This window comes from Ambystoma mexicanum, chromosome 12 (assembly GCF_040938575.1).
Source record: "Ambystoma mexicanum isolate Mex_15411 chromosome 12, UKY_AmexF1_1, whole genome shotgun sequence".
Classification (NCBI taxonomy): Eukaryota; Metazoa; Chordata; class Amphibia; order Caudata; family Ambystomatidae; genus Ambystoma; species Ambystoma mexicanum.
Window position 1 is genome coordinate 1,187,035,807 of NC_090936.1, and position 17,236 is coordinate 1,187,053,042.

The 17,236-nt window shown below is 44.8% G+C and overlaps 1 protein-coding gene across 4 annotated transcripts in view; it reads right to left on the minus strand.

Annotated features, from left to right (window-relative positions):
- ANO6 (anoctamin 6) overlaps positions 1-17,236 on the minus strand; it is a 413,050-nt gene that overhangs the window by 95,934 nt on the left and 299,880 nt on the right. For all 4 annotated transcript variants that reach the window (XM_069629839.1, XM_069629841.1, XM_069629840.1 and 1 more), the window contains one exon: positions 226-504. In XM_069629839.1, coding sequence (XP_069485940.1) covers positions 226-504 — 279 coding nt within the window. The remainder of the gene's footprint in view (positions 1-225; positions 505-17,236) is intronic.

A 17,236-nucleotide genomic window follows, 5' to 3' on the forward strand; every position in this document is an offset into this window, starting at 1 on the left:
GTTGATAGATAAAAATTCTATGCATTATAAAAATCTGCTACATCAATTTGTAAACTCTTTCACACACTTCGGTTTACAAGAAACTTCAAGATCAAGGATAAATACAATTAATTCACATTCACCAGGAACGCATGTGTGTCTTTGAGCTGGGACTCGAAACCAGGGAACCGTAATGTGATTAAACCCATTAGCTCACCATAAAAGACTGGTCTACGTGAAACTTACAATTCGACTCCTCGTTGATGGGTTAAAGAACTGGTCTCTGTCGGGGATGTAGAATTCATGAATCCGGTCCTTTTCAAAGGGGGCCGTGAAAAACTCCTGCTCTGGCTTGATGATGTCCTCGTTCACTCTGAAGAATTTGGTGAAGCAGTTGAACGCGGAGTCGCGCACTTTTAAGTCATTTGGTTGCAAGGGAAGCTTGATGTGCATAACCTCGGCATACGTGCACAGCACTTCCCAAGGGGCATGTACCTTTACGAATATCAGCTTCTCATCGACGACCTGTAGTAGAGCAGTTTCAATTATTATTAAAAATAAATACTTTACATTTTATCCTAGTATCCCCTAAGACAGACAATTTTCATACTGGATGGCAAAACGTTTGTAAATTTAACCTCCAATTAAAATATACTTAAAAATCTATGCAAATGGTATTTCTCTGAGGATATACATGAGACACACACAAAACTACATTCCGAGCTAAATTTGAAACTTGCGCGACATTTACAACAATTTTTAAATAAAGCTAAACCTTATCACTGTGATCTTATTCAACGTTCAAGAGAAAAATAACCCAGATAAAGAATTTGCCAACACTTGGACTAATTGGTGAACACAAAAAATATGAATTGTCCCAATTACATTCCATAGTAAACATTTCGTCTCCTGCCCCAAAACAGATAAAGGCATAATCCACAAATCACAATTTGCTGTAACGTTCCCCTCATGATGGGCACTCTATGTCGGCCATCCGTGATTTAAACAGAAAGCACAATCCTTATAGTCCATGAGCCATTGAAATTAAAGGACCGCCAACTTCAAACATCACAATAATTTAGACTGAATTGAAGGCGTGAAAGGTGAGTGTCATGTATCCTGAGACACCGAACATAAAGCGGTATATTGACATGCTAGTTGCTTTTAGTTTCCTGGAGATGGGGAAATAATATGTCAACTTGGATAATACCTTTTCATTCCCTAGACAACAGATACATCAAGTTCACCTTCCCATGCAGCCAGCTCTTTGACCTGGGGGGAGGTCTTCAGCCTGGTTGGGGCTTCAGGGTTAATGCTACTTGTGTACATCAAGAAAGAGCTGGTTACTTTGAACTTGGCTCAAAGGAATATGCTGTAGACTTTCTTCTAAAGTAATTCAATTGCTAGTCTTGAAGCTCACTTTCTAGAGCAAAAGGGGCTGCAAACTAAGGCCCATACCAACATTTGGAGATTGAGACTGGCATCACAGTTTTCTAGGAGTAATGGGGAAGCATCTATAATACCCCTGTTAGATGGTGATGCCGGATGTGCCAGTGCTGTCTCAGAAAAACAAATTGCCAAGCTGCCCTCTGCATTGCCCCAGAAGGGCCACATGCCTGGTCACTTTGTCCCCGATTCTCCCAGTAGCACCAACATTGCTTGCACAACTGCTAATTTCACGCCCCGTAGTCCCAGGTTGCTGTCAGTGCCCCCCCGAACCACCCCATACCATATCCCATGGATTCTCTAATGTAACAAGGCGGCCCCATTTATAAGGCTTTGGTCAGGACCAGAGGAGTTTTTTTTCCATATCTCTGACCTTTTGTCACAGTGCAGAATCAACGGAAAACTAGAAGCACAAGAAATTGGGTCAAACGCCTGCACACAGGGATGTATGAACAACTCTGGGGCCTAGGGCTGGAACTACATGGAAGAGGGGTAAATTGGTCCAACAGTGTCAGGACGGAAGGATAACAAAACAAGACAAAAACAAGACAACGCTATATACATAGCGAGTATGGACATGTTCAACGCCTTTGATAGGGTCAATCGGGGGAGGCTTCGGATAAAATTGAAACAAGGAGGTATTCCTGAGGGCTTGCTTAAGTTAATTATGTTACTCAATGATAATAAATCAATCCAGCTGAGACTACACAAAGGAGGAGAGCTTTTGCAGGCAATGAAGACATTCATAGTCTCAGACAATGCTGCATCCTATCCCCGATTATTTTAAATCTAGATATCACTGATATAGATCATTTGTGGGATAATTTGAATTGTTTACCAGTGAAACTAGGTTCTGCCCCCTTCCATTGGCTTGCCTTTGCTGATGATCCATTGTTTTTGTGATCTCAATCCACTTGGCTTGCAAAGGGAATTAGGTGCGTTTGCCATTTTTGCAAATCTAAATGATTTACGGCTCAATGGAAGCAAATCAAAAAACATAATTTTCTCTAGTAGGAGAGTTCCTAAAATCATGCATTGGTCCATTGGATATACCACGTTAGGGAAGGTAGATAATCTTCTTTACTTGTGTTTCAGAATGTCCAACTCTCCCTCCCGCAAATTGATTGAACAGACTCTCAACTGAAAGACTTACTCGTGTGATTATGTAGATTCTCCCTCCTTCCAGTTCCAAAGTATTGTACAATGAAAATTGTTCCAGTCCTAACTTAACTTATGGTCCGTCTAGACATTGTCCTTTTTGATTTAGGTCACCTCCTTAATTCATTAGAAGGCTCTGTTTGGAAGAAAGTTCTGTGTCTGGGGTCATCAATTCCTAATTGTGTTATAAGACATAAATTAGGTTTTATATCCTTCCAAACACTGGTTTGCCAAACTCTTTAGCCCTCCAAACAATTCTCTTATTTGTGATCTTACCCAAACAATGAATGCTGAATCAGTGACAGCCTTAGCAAATTTAGCAAAAGATCAAGTAAAGCTGCTATCAGAAATAGGTTCTGATGCCTGGGATTGTCGGGCAATCCGACCCGGAAATTATAAGAATATGATTGGAGGCCCACCATAGAGCTTCTAAACACATATGCTACATATTCAGAGTATGGTAAATTCTTTAGATAATATAATAAGATATACCAAAAGGTCTACAGCATTTTCCATTTAACATGGTACAAAGCTTCTATATGCGATTCAAATTTAAACAGGTGCCTATATTAGAGTGCCTGAGTCCAAGGATGGGCAAAGCAAAAAGAGACAAGAACTTGTAGACCATGTTGGGATGGGGGAAGTATATGAAACATTTTGTTATTGACTGCCCAGGAACCTTAAAGATTAGATCATCTTGTTTTAAGCGTTTTTCCGATGTATTCATGCAGGTGAAAGACTATGGTCCCAATTCATGGAGGGTGAAAACATCTCCTTCATACTTGTGCTAGTCAGTTTTTTAAGAATGTTTCACAAATTGCTTGAGTTGTGAAGTGTTTTATAACATTTTTGTACTGGATGTTAAAATGTATGTGTGGTATTGTTTATATAATGCAAGGTATTGAAGGTTTTTTTAGATGTTATTACAGCATATTAATTTCTAATTGATTCTCTTATATTGATTTGTGTATGTTGTATTTTCAAACCAAATCAAAGAAAAAAATAAAATTCAATAACTATGTATCGTGATTTGAGACATGATCTTTGATAAATCAAGAGCCTTGATGAAGCTCAAAGTTTTAGCTGACTTGATATTGACTACATTTGAAGATCTAATATCAAATCCAGTATCCGTAAAAAAAGCTTTGATTGTGACTGCGTAAAAACGATCGATCACACTCGCAGTTACACTGTACTTGCCACCTTTTCTTACAGAAACAAACCTCTCGGAATTCTTCCGAGATATTTAACACAATTTTCAAATGCCATTCTCTTCAGTCATTATTTGAGATTCCGCTTAAACTTGCTTCCCACCAATTGTCACATTGCACCGATGGAGCCTATGGAGGCATTGGCGACTACCTTCCTGGTTTGTTCCTACACGTTCCCCGTGAACGTGGACCTGCAGTCTAGTGTTTTCCAAGATGGCTGCCACACTATTTCTACACTGCAGCACGCTGCTCGGAGCATTGCAACCCACGCAGTAGCTTGCCGGGCTAGATGCTGTTGATTTTCCTGATTCAGGTACGCCTTCCCTACTCCTGTCTTTCCCTGTGCTCCCTCCTTGGTCCTGCCTTCTACGTTCTGTGTGTCTTGCCCCATGGACTATTCTTTTTTTTTGGCTCCCTTTCTCTCTGTTGTCTGTTGCCTTCCTCTATTTCTCTGTTCCTCGGTTCTGGTCATTCTCGAGTGCTGGGATATAATCTACATCCTGCTAGCAACAAACACGTACATCTGAGGTTTTTGGTTCCGCTAAGGGCTTTTTCCCCCATCTGGGCTGTCTTCCTGGGATCCGCACCGGCGTGGTTGTTCCCCAACCGGGCGCCGTGGCCTCCAAGGGAGACACACCCTTTCTCTTCTCAAAAAAGAAAACCAGCACGGAAATAAGGAAGAAGAAAGGAAGCAAGTGATCTTTGAAGGACTTAAGGGCGAAGGAAGTAAGGTCGATCCAGCCTCGGTTGAGTTGCGTCAACCACCTGTTCTGAGACCAATCAAGTCCTCACAATTTGTTTTAAACAGCAGGTAAATAAGGGTTTATGTCATCATTGCCCAGAGGCAAAAGAGCTACAAACATTACAATGATTAATGATCTTTTGGACAGCTCTTAAATAGATTAAACCGTCCCGTTTGGAATGGTTCGTTAATAAAGCAGACTGCCTGCTTACAGAGGTTTTTTGGTATCGATCGAATGCCGGGTCAAGGAACATTTCTAACTTTAGAAGTTTTAAATATTTTAGGGAAAATGTCCTTGATTACTCTTAGATAATGATGAAAAAGGTCATATTATTTGGAGCTTGGTTGATAAACATGGGAATGGTGTAACTTATTTACAGGTTTTTTTAATGTATTTTGACAAAGCTTGACACTAAGTCATTTCATTGATTTATATAGTGTGTTTGATATGATCTGCTGCATTGTATCCTACTAGATGTTTTAACTGTGAAAGGTCAAATTATTTGACCACAACAAAATAAAAATAAAAGATTAAAAGAACAAAATAAGTGTAAGGCTCTAATCTAGTGTCCAAGACCACTAGGCTAGTCTACAACAACACAACCTCAGAGATATAGACCCTGCTGTTTGTGAAGTCACTCACTGTCTTTTGGTGATACTAGTGCCACTGGGTGCTTCTTGACCCCCGTATTATGACCTTCGGGCTGTGTATCTCCTTTCTAGTCGCCTGTGATTTACACACATCATACGCCAACCGCGCGTACTTAAGATTCTCCCCTTGCCTTTTCTGACTGAAGTTATTCTCACCTACCAACCAAGGGGCACCCTCCTAGGCCTGAGATGCAACAGGCTCTGGGGGTGTGCTCCTTCTCCTTGTGGTCCTCCAACTCCAGCCAGGCTCTCATCTGTAGACCCTCGCAGGCTTGCAAACAGATACTCCTTATACCAACTCCTGCAGCTGCTTCGTATAGGTGGCTTCCTCAGGCCCCTCAGCCTCTTGGTCACCCCAACCTCCCTGTCACAGGTGACTTCATCCTTCTGACCTTGCTAGTTCAACCATGGGGGAATAGAAATAGAAGTAGCGAGAAGGAAGAGAATGGGACAGCAGATCAGAAATACATGGTGATGGAGCTGCTTGAATTTGGAATGCAGAGAGAACAGCCGGCAGGCGGAAATAAGAGCATACCAGAAGGCGGCAAATGCACAGAATACTGACCAGGCGGATGGACTCGAAAGCGGTTTGCACGGGAGGAAATTGCAAGAAGATCGTAGCGAAGAACCCAGCCGAGATCCACTGACAAACGAGCCAGTGTTCACAAACCTAGTCATACAGAATAGAAGTCAAGCCAGCTGCCTGAGATAGGGAGGAGAAATCACTCTGACACCGAGCCTGTGATAGACACCAAGAGCCCCGACGAATGCCCTGGCGTGAGATGGCCAGCATACACTGGTGAAGCAAGTGGTACCGAGGGGGAAGTGAGGAGGTCAAGGAGGCCTGAGAGGAGAGGAACAGTAACCCCCACAGATGACGAAGCAGAGAGCACTGTGTAAGACTAGAGAACATTGAATGTTGGGAGTTTTTAACACTCCAAAATCTGAGCTAATGTAGCAAAGAGAACAGAAGAGAAGGTGGGAGATGTTGCATGTTGGTTCTAGTACTCCAAAGGCAGAGTCCAGGTGGCACTGGGAAGCCAAGAGAAACAAAGAACATTGTATTTTAAGAACTGTGGTTGTAACACTCCAAAAGCTGAGTGTATGTGGTGATGAGTCGAAAAAGAGTTAACAGGGCATGCCCTTAGCATTCCACTTAGCATTGCCCTACCTCAGACCCGTCTCCGGACACTGGAGGTCTTCCACGTTTGGCAACTAAATCCAGTATTTCTGTTCCCACTCCTGGGCTTCCTCGATCTCAACACTTTCCGAACCATTCTCCCTCCGCCAGCGGGACTATGCGACTCTCCTCCCCAGCAGATCGGACCTTCCCATGACAAATGTCATGATCGCCCCCTCAGAGCTTTGCTTACAGGCTGGGGGTCCCACTAATTCTACATGGGTGTGCTTTGAGCATTATTGCACCAAGAGAGGGGTGGTGATTTAAAAAGTCTATTCATACTAGTATCAGTGCTTAAAGGGACAAGACTATGGTTTTGTTCCTTGCATCAAACCTCAGCCAAATTACAGGGGAATGGTGGGGCAAGCCATGGGATCCTCCCTGCACCACGCCTGTTCCCAGTGTTGCTTGCCTTGTGGGGCGGCTTCCAGCCCCAATGGCTACCCCACCCTCTTCCCCTAGTGTCAGGCACGGGACTTCCTCCCATGTCCCAAATTAACCAAGTGGTAGGCTCATGCGTTTTCCTCAAGAGTTGTGGCAAAGATTCCCAAAGAAAGCCCAACAGCACCAAACCCCTAACACCCTCTTACTCAAACTAACCTCCCAACCCACCTCTTCCGCATTTTGCTCTCATGACTGTTCTATCTCATTTGTCAACATGTACATACAGGCCTAATGCTCAGAGTGTTAGAAGTATTAATATGTCCTCCAGTCCCGTTTCCACGTGTGTCTTCCCGATCTTACCCCTTCACCACCTGGAGTACACCATTCAATTCAACAATTCTCTCATTTAAGGGCATCTTGTCCTAGAACTACCTCTGCTCTCTGGTATTGCCTGTACTGTAAAGCATTTCTGTTTGAAAGGGCACCCTACTTTTAAAGAAATGCTAATAAGGCATACATTACTCACTATAATTGTATTTCTGATGCTTGTATCTGCTTAGATTCACATGCTTTGAATAGGCCGACATCTAGTACGGTAACAGCCTGTACCTCTGCTCTCATCCATTTGCTTCAGGTCAATCTAGAATGCTGCAGCCTGTGTTCCCCAGACTATGGGAATTCCTAGATATCCCTGTCATGCCCTCTCTGCACTCACTGCGAGTGCAAGAATTACATTCTAAGTTCTCAGACACCTCCCAGACCCATCCTTCACCTATGCCCGGGTCCCTTAATGATACATGTAACACCTGTTTTGAGCAGAGTTCTCAATTCGAGCTCCTCAAACGTGCTTCCCTCTGATGGCACAGCGATGTCTCATCTGGAGGCCAAGACTTCAGTCCCCAGCTTTGTGAGTCTCACTCCCAGAACATCAGGGACATTGAAAGGCAGACGCCCTTCAAGAAGAACATCGAGACTTCTCTCCACACCACCCAGCGTCATATCAAAAGGTACAATTGCAATTATCACTAGGCAAAATACTTTCCCATTGTAACAAAAACAAAACATGCATTGGCAATGCCAATTTTATGTAAGCATGAGAAAGGCACTTGCTAGGCACTGCCATAGTATTATTAACTGGCCATTGATGGCAGCAGCTGCAAAATAGTGCGAGTACCTGGGCATATAATAGCAGTGCCTGGCAATTGCATAATAAATATACACACGCCAAAAGTGTTGGCTTTGCTAATGCTTGTTATTAACAGGACTTCAGTGAAGGACACGCAGCGTGCTTATAAATCGAGTGGCTTTATCACACCAGTAGCGAGTTTACAGCTCCAATTAAGTCATTCACTTTCAGAAGACAGCTTTAAAAAAAACACACTGGTAGGCACTTCAAGCTCAAAGTTTGATCATAAGGCTTGATACATCTAGCTCAAAAAGATCTTAGGAGGACGTGTATTGGGGCGGGGAGAGGTGGGAATGGCCATAGGCATTAACATGGCCATGGGCTTTCAAAGGGTAGGCAACTACTCAAACAACACCTACAATCTTTGTATCTCTCCTCATATGTCATTTTGATCTAACTGTACTCTAATGCAATAGTTACAGCCTACAGGTGGCGGTACAGCACCACCCAATAGCCAAAACTGAAATATTCTTTCAATGCATTTTTGCCCCATGACAAAATTCACACGCGTGCTAGAACTGGGACGAAAACTGCGCCGGTGCAAAAACTGCACTAAGGTGTTAAGCACGTTATCTTACATTCCCTCATCGCTCCCACAAATGTGACAGCCAAAATCATGGAGTTCATCCTGGGACTGTACCCAATATAAAATGATGCACAACTCAAGCCCATCTCTCAAGCTACTGAGACTTTACGGTGGGTGAAGTGAGAGGTCTTGGGAGGTTGGGGGCGCGGGGGTGAAATCAGATGTTTTTGGAGGGCAACGTGAAATGTCCCTGGAGGAGGGCGAGTGGAGTGAATGAAATGGGTATGAATGATTTGATATAATAACAATGTCACGTTTTTATATACAATAGCGCTTCATGCCTGATTGCTCAAGCTTCTAAGCGCTAGAACAATAGGTGGTATTACCCGCCCATTTTTTCATGTTACTCTATTTATTCTCCTTTGAAGGGTGAAGGCCTAGTAAGCCCTGTCCGTGCTTTCTAGGAGGACCACAGATGCTCGCAGCAAGCAGTTAGCTTGCTGAGCTATTTCACCACTGGTACATGAGGTGGTGGGGGTGACAGCCCCCTAGTGAGCTGGGAGGCATGGCTCAGGCGGCTGCAGAACTGTGCAGGCCCACTTATGCTCTTATGGGAGAACTCTGCATCTGACCCCACAGTTAATCGGATCAGCTGAGCTAATCCCTCCCCAGGATGAGCTCATGGAGCAGCACAGGGGACCAGAAGAACCTGGGGTGGGAGGGCGAGAGATGGGGCGTCTGGCATGTTTCTCTGATGCACCCGTTATGGCAGTGATTTATGGAAGAAACGGCAAATTAGATTTCCAGGAAAACAAGCCCACATCCCTCTTCATGAGGCCACGCTTTGCTTTCTAAAAAGAAACAGACCTTTCACTCACACAGACAGATGCTCCTTCCAATCAGAAAGGCACCCTCTGGCGTTTAAATCATTAACAATAATAACCCCGCCCAGAAGGACCAAGTACAGGATTGGCTGATTAACATAAGGCTTGATGGTGTTCCAGGGGCTACGGGTCACGGGGGCCGTGGTGCCCTCACTACCTGGGGTAGGCACCAGGGCCATGGGTCACGGGGGCTGTGGAGCCCTCACTATCTGGGGTAGGCAGCCGGGACCATGGGTCACGGGGGGCGTGGACCCCTCACTATCTGGGGTAGGCATCCGGTGCCATGGGTCACGTGGGCCGTGGACCCCTCCCTATCTGGGGTAGGCATCCGGTGCCATGGGTCACGTGGGCCGTGGAGCCCTCCCTATCTGGGGTAGGCAGCCGAGGCCATGGGTCATGGGGGCCTTGGTGCCCTCCCTAACTGGGGTAGGCAGCCGGGACCATGAGTCACTGGGGCTGTGGACCCCTCACTAGCTGGGCTAGGCAGCCGGGGCCATGGGTCACTGGGGCCGTGGTGTCCTCACTACCTGGGGGAGGAAGCCGGGGCCATGGGTCACTGGGGCCGTGGACCCCTCACTATCTGGGGTAGTAAGCCGGGGCCATGGGTCACTGGGGCCGTGGTGCCCTCACTACCTGGGGGGAGGAAGCCGGGGCCATGGGTCACTGGGGCCGTGGTGCCCTCACTATCTGGGGTAGTGAGCCGGGGCCATGGGTCACTGGGGCCGGGGTGCCCTCACTACCTGGGGGAGGAAGCCGGGCCATGGGTCACTGGGGCCGTGGTGCCCTCACTACCTGGGGTAGTGAGCTGGGGCCATGGGTCACAGGGGCCGTGGACCTCTCCCTATCTGGGGTAGGCAGCCGGGACCATGGGTCACTGGGGCCGTGGTGCCCTCACTACCTGGGGTAGTGAGCTGGGGCCATGGGTCACGGGGGCCGTGGACCTCTCCCTATCTGGGGTAGGCAGCCGGGACCATGGGTCACTGGGGCCGTGGTGCCCTCACTATCTGGGGTAGTGAGCTGGGGCCATGGGTCACGGGGGCCGTGGTGTCCTCACTACCTGGGGGAGGGAGCCGAGGGCTATAGGTCACTGGGGCCGTGGTGTCCTCACTACCTGGGGGAGGGAGCCAGGGGCCATAGGTCACTGGGGCCATGGTGCCCTCACTACCTGGGGGAGGGAGCCAGGGGCCATGGGTCACAGGGGCCGTGGTGCCCTCACTACCTGGGGGAGGGAGCCGGGTGCCATGGGTCACAGGGGCCGTGGTGCCCTCACTACCTGGGGGAGGGAGCCGGGGCCATGGGTCACGGGGGCCGTGGTGCCCTCACTACCTGGGGGAGGGAGCCGGGGCCCTGGGTCACGGGGGCCGTGGTGCCCTCACCATCTGGAGTAGGCAGCCGGGGTCATGGGTCACAGGGGCCATGGAGCCCTCCGTATCTGGGGTAGGCAGCCGGGGTCATGGGTCATGGGGGCCGTGGAACCCTCACTATCTGGGGATGACAGCCGGGGCCATGGGTCATAGGGGCCGTGGAGCCCTCACTATCTGGAGTAGGCAGCCAGGGCCATGGGTCACAGGGCCATGGACCCCCTCACTATCTGGGGTAGGCAGCCAGGACCCTGGGTCACCAACGGCTGGTCGTGTGATCGGCTTAATGCGGTCTCTATACAGAGCTTAACTTGCATCTTGCAAGACAGGCCCTACTCCCATTCGAAAACGCTTGCGCTTCATAAGGTATCTGGGCACCAATTGAGGCACCATCAATGGGTGTGCTGCAACCCTGAAAGCATTCCCAGAATTAATACAGGGAGGAACCTCAAAGTGAAAAAGTGAATAATTGTGGCATTTACAATACACCAGAATTAGATGCCTGTATTGCGAGGACGTCCCCTTGCCTGACACTGGTTACACCATCTGGTCAACCCTGAGGGCTGCACCACCCCAAGTCTGTACAGAATAGACCCTCAGGTTGTATAGGGATTATCTCCTATAGTAATTTAACAAAAACTGTAGAAACTGCTGATCTCCCACAAGGTCCTCTTAAAAGCACGGGCCATGCCACACTTCAATTTGGCCATGACCAGTACACATGCGCAATGCCAATGATAATGATGCTACTGCAAGGGCACACAGCACTCTGCATTAGGTGAAAGTAGGTTTATGTTTTTTAATCAAGCCTTAAATATTTTACCTAGCATAGGGGGTGATGCCAGGCACGCACGTGTACCAGCCACCTGTGTACGGGCATTAATAGCGCAGTAATTCTAACCAAAAAACATTTTTTTAAGATCCTTCAAAATATGACTTTCGTTTCAATTTGCAGATATATTTGAATACCTCAATCTTAGTATCAAAAAACCTTTCGGTATTGTATCTTTATTCGCAAATTGAAACTAAAGTCATATTTTGCTAATATCAACACTGAGATGAGACAGTCAGAGACTGGGTATCTCGAATTAAGACCAAGTAGCAACTATGTTCCTCCCCTCCCACACGGTACCATAGACGTGTTTCATGAAGTTGTATTGAAGGATCTTAAAAAACTATCTTATAAAACTCTGAAGTACAAGAATCTGAGTAAGAGTGATATCTCGATCATTTGGAATTTATATGAAGAAAACAAAATTGTGATTCACCCAGCGGACAAAGGAGGAGCTCTAGTAATCATGAATACTACAGAATACCAACAGGAATGTGCCAGACAATTTAGCAATGTCAACATTTAGAGTATTCTACCAAACAACCCTGCTAAAGCCATCTTGGAGAATCTAAAGACCATCTCGTATATGGCTGAGAGCAATGAGTGGATAAATGACAGGACGCAAGCCTTTCTGTCACAATGCCATCCGAAAGTATCTTTTATCTACTCCCTAAAATTCATAAATCTCTGGTAAAACCTCCTGGACGACTTATAGTTGCAGCCACCGATGGTATTCCAAAACCGCTCGAGTGTAAATTGACACGATTCTGCAAACCATCATTAAAAAATACCCTACCTACATTAAAGATGCAACGGATTTCCTGAACAGATTGAATAACATTTGCATAGATAAAGATGACATATTGGCGATCATTGATGTTTGCAGCCTTTATACCTCCATTCCCCATGACCTGGGACAACAAGCTGTTGAATGTAAGTTATTAGGAGCCTGGAAAGATTGGATAATGATATTGCTAGATTTCATATCCCAGAATGCCTATTTTGAGTATGAGGGCCAATTCTATCTACAAACTAACGGCACAGCAATGGGTGCCATGATGGCACCATTTTATGCTAACTCATTCATGCTCAAATTTGAGAACAACCACATAATTCTTCACCCAGGTTGGCATAAATACATATGCTACTGGGGGTTTTACATGGACAACATTTTCCTGTTATGGAATGATATGACAGAAACACTAACATCATTTCTAACGTATCTCAACATGATACAGGATCCAATTCACATTCAATATTGGAGATCCCAGCATTAATTTCTTGGACATACAGATCAATCCTACTGCCCCAGGATTTGAGTCCATGTTATATCACAAACCGACTGATCGCAACAATCTTTTACACAGAATGAGTTTCCACCCACCCTCAATCAAAGGTTTACCTTACAGCCAATTACTGAGGGTTAAATGCATTCTGAACACAGATGAAATGTGAACAAGAATTGAATAGAATGATGACCAAGTTTCAGGGAAGAGTATACTCAGAAACAGAACTAATAGAAGCGAAGAACAAAGTCGGAACTAAAGATTGGGCATCCCTTTTTCTTACCCAAGATAGCAAACGCTACTTCTGAAGGTCTGATAGTGTTATAATATCCAATCCACCAAGATCAGAAGATCCATATTGAAAAATTGGCCATTATTAAGTTGCAATAGTAAACTACAGGATCTCTTCATAGAGAAACTCTTCTCTGCCTACTAAAGCAGCAATAATCTACGATTTACTGGTTAAAACATGACCAAGGTGAGGAATGAAACTAAGACCAAAGAATACTGGCACATATCCCCGTTTGCCATGTAATAATTGCAACATCACCTTAGTAGTCCACCCAAGAACAGGAGAACAAATTAGACTGCCTGACTATACAACGTGTAACACACAGAATGTAATCTACTTGATTAAATGTCCGTGTGATCTGATGTATGCAGATCAAACTAGCAGAAAAGCTCGGATTTGGTGGAATGGGCACAAGTCTAATATCAGAACTAATAACCTACAGTTACCCGTAGCCAGACATTTTCAGCAGCACAAACATCAATTAACTCAAATACGGTTTCAAATTCTTAAAGTAGGGAATGTCATCAACATAAGAATGTGTATTAGTAAGAAACGAACTACGAGAGGCATTCTAGATTAATGGCCTAATTGAAGAGCTGGACCTGCACTGTTTTCTGTAGACCTGATTTCTCTACCCATTTTTTGGATCAGTCATAAAATCTTCACCATGATGCTCAGATATGAGCACCGCCAAAGTTATTATTCACCATTACCCTAACAACTAGTAACGCTCTTCAATTGGCTATGCGTTCGTTTGTACGATTTACTCCAAATGAAATGTGCCGGCTATGACGAAATAGACTGCAAATGTAACGTATGATTTTTCTCAGTAAGTCTGAGGCTCTAGCAATTAGTCATGACAGGTGTTCATCAAGACTCACTGATTGTTTATGACCAAGTTCTGTGATAATGAGATGGAATAGACGATATAGATTAATGGTTTTATCATAAAATGAAATGTCTATCTGCGTGTTGTATGTTACCAAGCTGTCCACTTCTCTTCAGTGAGGAATGTGGTGTATTTTAAGAAGCAAGGAAAATAACACATATCTCTGTGTTGCAATTATTTGCTTCACTTTATAGAAGTTTTTTCACTATGAGATTTGGAACACGGCGATGATCCATTTTCTGTCAGAAATGAACATTGTTCAAAATGACCTATTCTTAATGGACGTGCAATCTTTATATACAAGCATTCATCAAAAGGAAAGCAGGGACGTCATTTGGGGGGCGCCACTGCGACCCCTCTGGTCTTCCTTGCAACCCCATAAAAATATTTTTTAAAACCTTTTTTTTTTTTTAAGTACAAGTTCCTGGCTCCTTGTTTATGGAGTGGCTGTTTTTCCTGTTCAGTCCTCTTAAACAAAATAAAAATAAACAGTGCTGCACAAGTGTAACACTTTGAGAAAGAATAGGAATAACAAATAATGTGTCTTTCTGGAATGCTATACAATAATTGCTAGACTCATTAAAGGTTTATTTCAGGCACACTTCAGGGGGTGACTCACTGAATTGGTCTGTTCTTAAACACCTCAACTCAGCCTTTCATCCTTCTGAGGTCGATAAATGAGTACCAACACAGGTTGGGTGATATTATATGCATATTTGTTCTATATAAAGCGCTTAAGCGTAAGTGCTTTATAACACCACATCATTAGGCTTTGGACATCTGCTTGAATTCACAGTAATTTGGTAACATAGGCCTATACACAGATATTAATTATCTGTTTATTCAGACAAACACCACATGGGAGGGGGAGTCAGGATCGAATACCTCCGGAACAGAAAGTGGTATCGAGGAAGAAGATCCAGAAATATACAGCAAGATAAAAGAAGTCGACCTTAAAGGGGAGACGAAGGCTCAGACGATTAAAGACAGGGCGGTGCGGCTAGTGTCCTTCAAAAAGCCTTCAATGCCCACGTTATCGATTCCGAACTCGGTCTTCGATAAAAAACTCAAGTGGAAAACTAGAGTGCACTCCGGTAGAGAAATATCGGCCAGCCCCACAGAAAAAGAGAGGGCAGACATACATCCATCTAACGCCTTGGTTTACACAACACTGGAAGACAGACAGAACTTTCTTGTCCAGAGATCCCTGGAAAATACCAGTAATAAAGGAGTCAGCCCTGACGCGTCAAAGGAAACAAAAAGAACAGTGTCATGGGCAGAAACGATTGAGAGAAAACCGACATGTGGGCCCAACAATCACAATGCCCACAATGGACCGGGGGCAAAAAATGCCAAGGAACACTACAGAATACTATTGGAAAGAACTCTAGGCTAAGAAGACAACTTAATTATGAATCGGGCTAACGTTATGAGGCTCTTACAATCCCTGGATCTTCTGGAGAAATTAAAATCGAGGGATTTAGACTGGATCAAATTTCATAATGAACAGCGACACCACAGTGTGATTCTTCACACAAGTGATCAAAACACTAAAAAGTTACTCTTAGAGTTGGGCCCAAAACTTAACTTATGTGGATTCGTGCTTAGGGAGTTGGAGGAGGAAAACTGATCCGACCGTGTAGCTACTCGGAAACATCTACTACACAACCACCAAAGTACCACTACCAAACCCTATAAGGATCATCCGATGAAAGCAGGAAATAGTGGTAGAGGGACCCAAGAGGTTGATAGTGGAGGAGACCAAGTGCATATTCAATCAGAAAAAGCAGGACTAAACTTGGTGAATAGTCAAGACGACTGGAGTTGGCTAGCTGGGGTCCTATCTGCTAAGTCATAACGCCAACACCCATCTACGAGTACCCACTCCAACTCCAAACCAAAAGGGATAAAGATCATGAGTTGGAACACAAGGGGTTATGTGCGTTTACTTGGCAATACAGCAACACACCTGTCCTCTTACAACCTATTTTGCTTGCAAGAAACTTGGTTGTGTGATCTACCTCTTCTGGACAGGTTTGAGCTATATCTAAACCCCGCAACAAAGGGCTCAAAAGGCAGACCGAGCTCGGGTTTACTGTTGGGGGTAAAGCGCACCAGTGGCATAAAAGTGCTCTCTTCTCTAAACAGAAACCCTTGGATCCAACTTACTAGGATTTCATCTACATCAGAACCAGCTTCACTTACTTCAGACTGGCAGTTGCTTATATGCAACGTATACTGGGGCCCGACAGCCCGAGATGAGGACAAATTTATGTAAGTCCTACTGGAAGCCATAGACGCCAGGATTGAATGCCCACTACTTGAAATTCTGCTATGTGGTGACTTGAACATGTAATGTTACGACAAGAAGCAGAGGAAAATAGAGTTCCTGCCTTTGAACGCCTCAAAAAAAATAGCGAGAGGCGTGGTCATGGAGAAGGAACTACTAGCTAGAAATATATACTTGGTAAACGGTAACTTGGCGGGCGACAAACCAGCCGCCCGCACATGGAAACGGGGTGCCCAAACAAGTACACTGGACTATATGTTTGCATCAGAAAATCTCTTTGGCAAATTAATATCGTTGGAAGTGATCCCCACGATCCAGAGTGATCACAACATCCTGGAACTCAAATATGAGACCTGGAACAAGCTCTCGTCTGTACCAGGCAAACATTTACCAAACCAGTTTCTTGAGTCAACTCCTGGTGGCAATAGACTACGCATGGGAAGAAAAGAGATGGCCCTGGTGCTGGATTCCTTAATCAAGGACCAAGGTCCAAACCTGATAGAATATGCTGAAACACTGAAGATCTTTCGCCCAAAAGTAGTCGCCAAGGATATTCACCAATGCAAGCGGCACCACTATGATCACCAAGTAGTGACAAAAAAAAAACTGGTTAAAAAAGCCAGGAGATTATATGTTAAAACTAGAGCACCAGCTGACTTAGTCCTGTATATTAAAGCTAGAAACACCTACAGGAACTGGCTTAAGCAACACAAACATCAAATAATGCAACAAGACAGTGAGAAGATGCTTCACCTACTATCTACTAAAAACATCACTGGTATTTGGAAGTTGATCAATGAAATAAACATCCCTTCCGACTCAAAAATGGTAAATCCAATAGCCTCAGAAGTTTGGGAAACTCACTTTCGGAACCTTTACTCTATGGGGAAAATCTGTGGTCCTGCCCCATTCTTACCATCGAATGAGCCCTGGGACTTT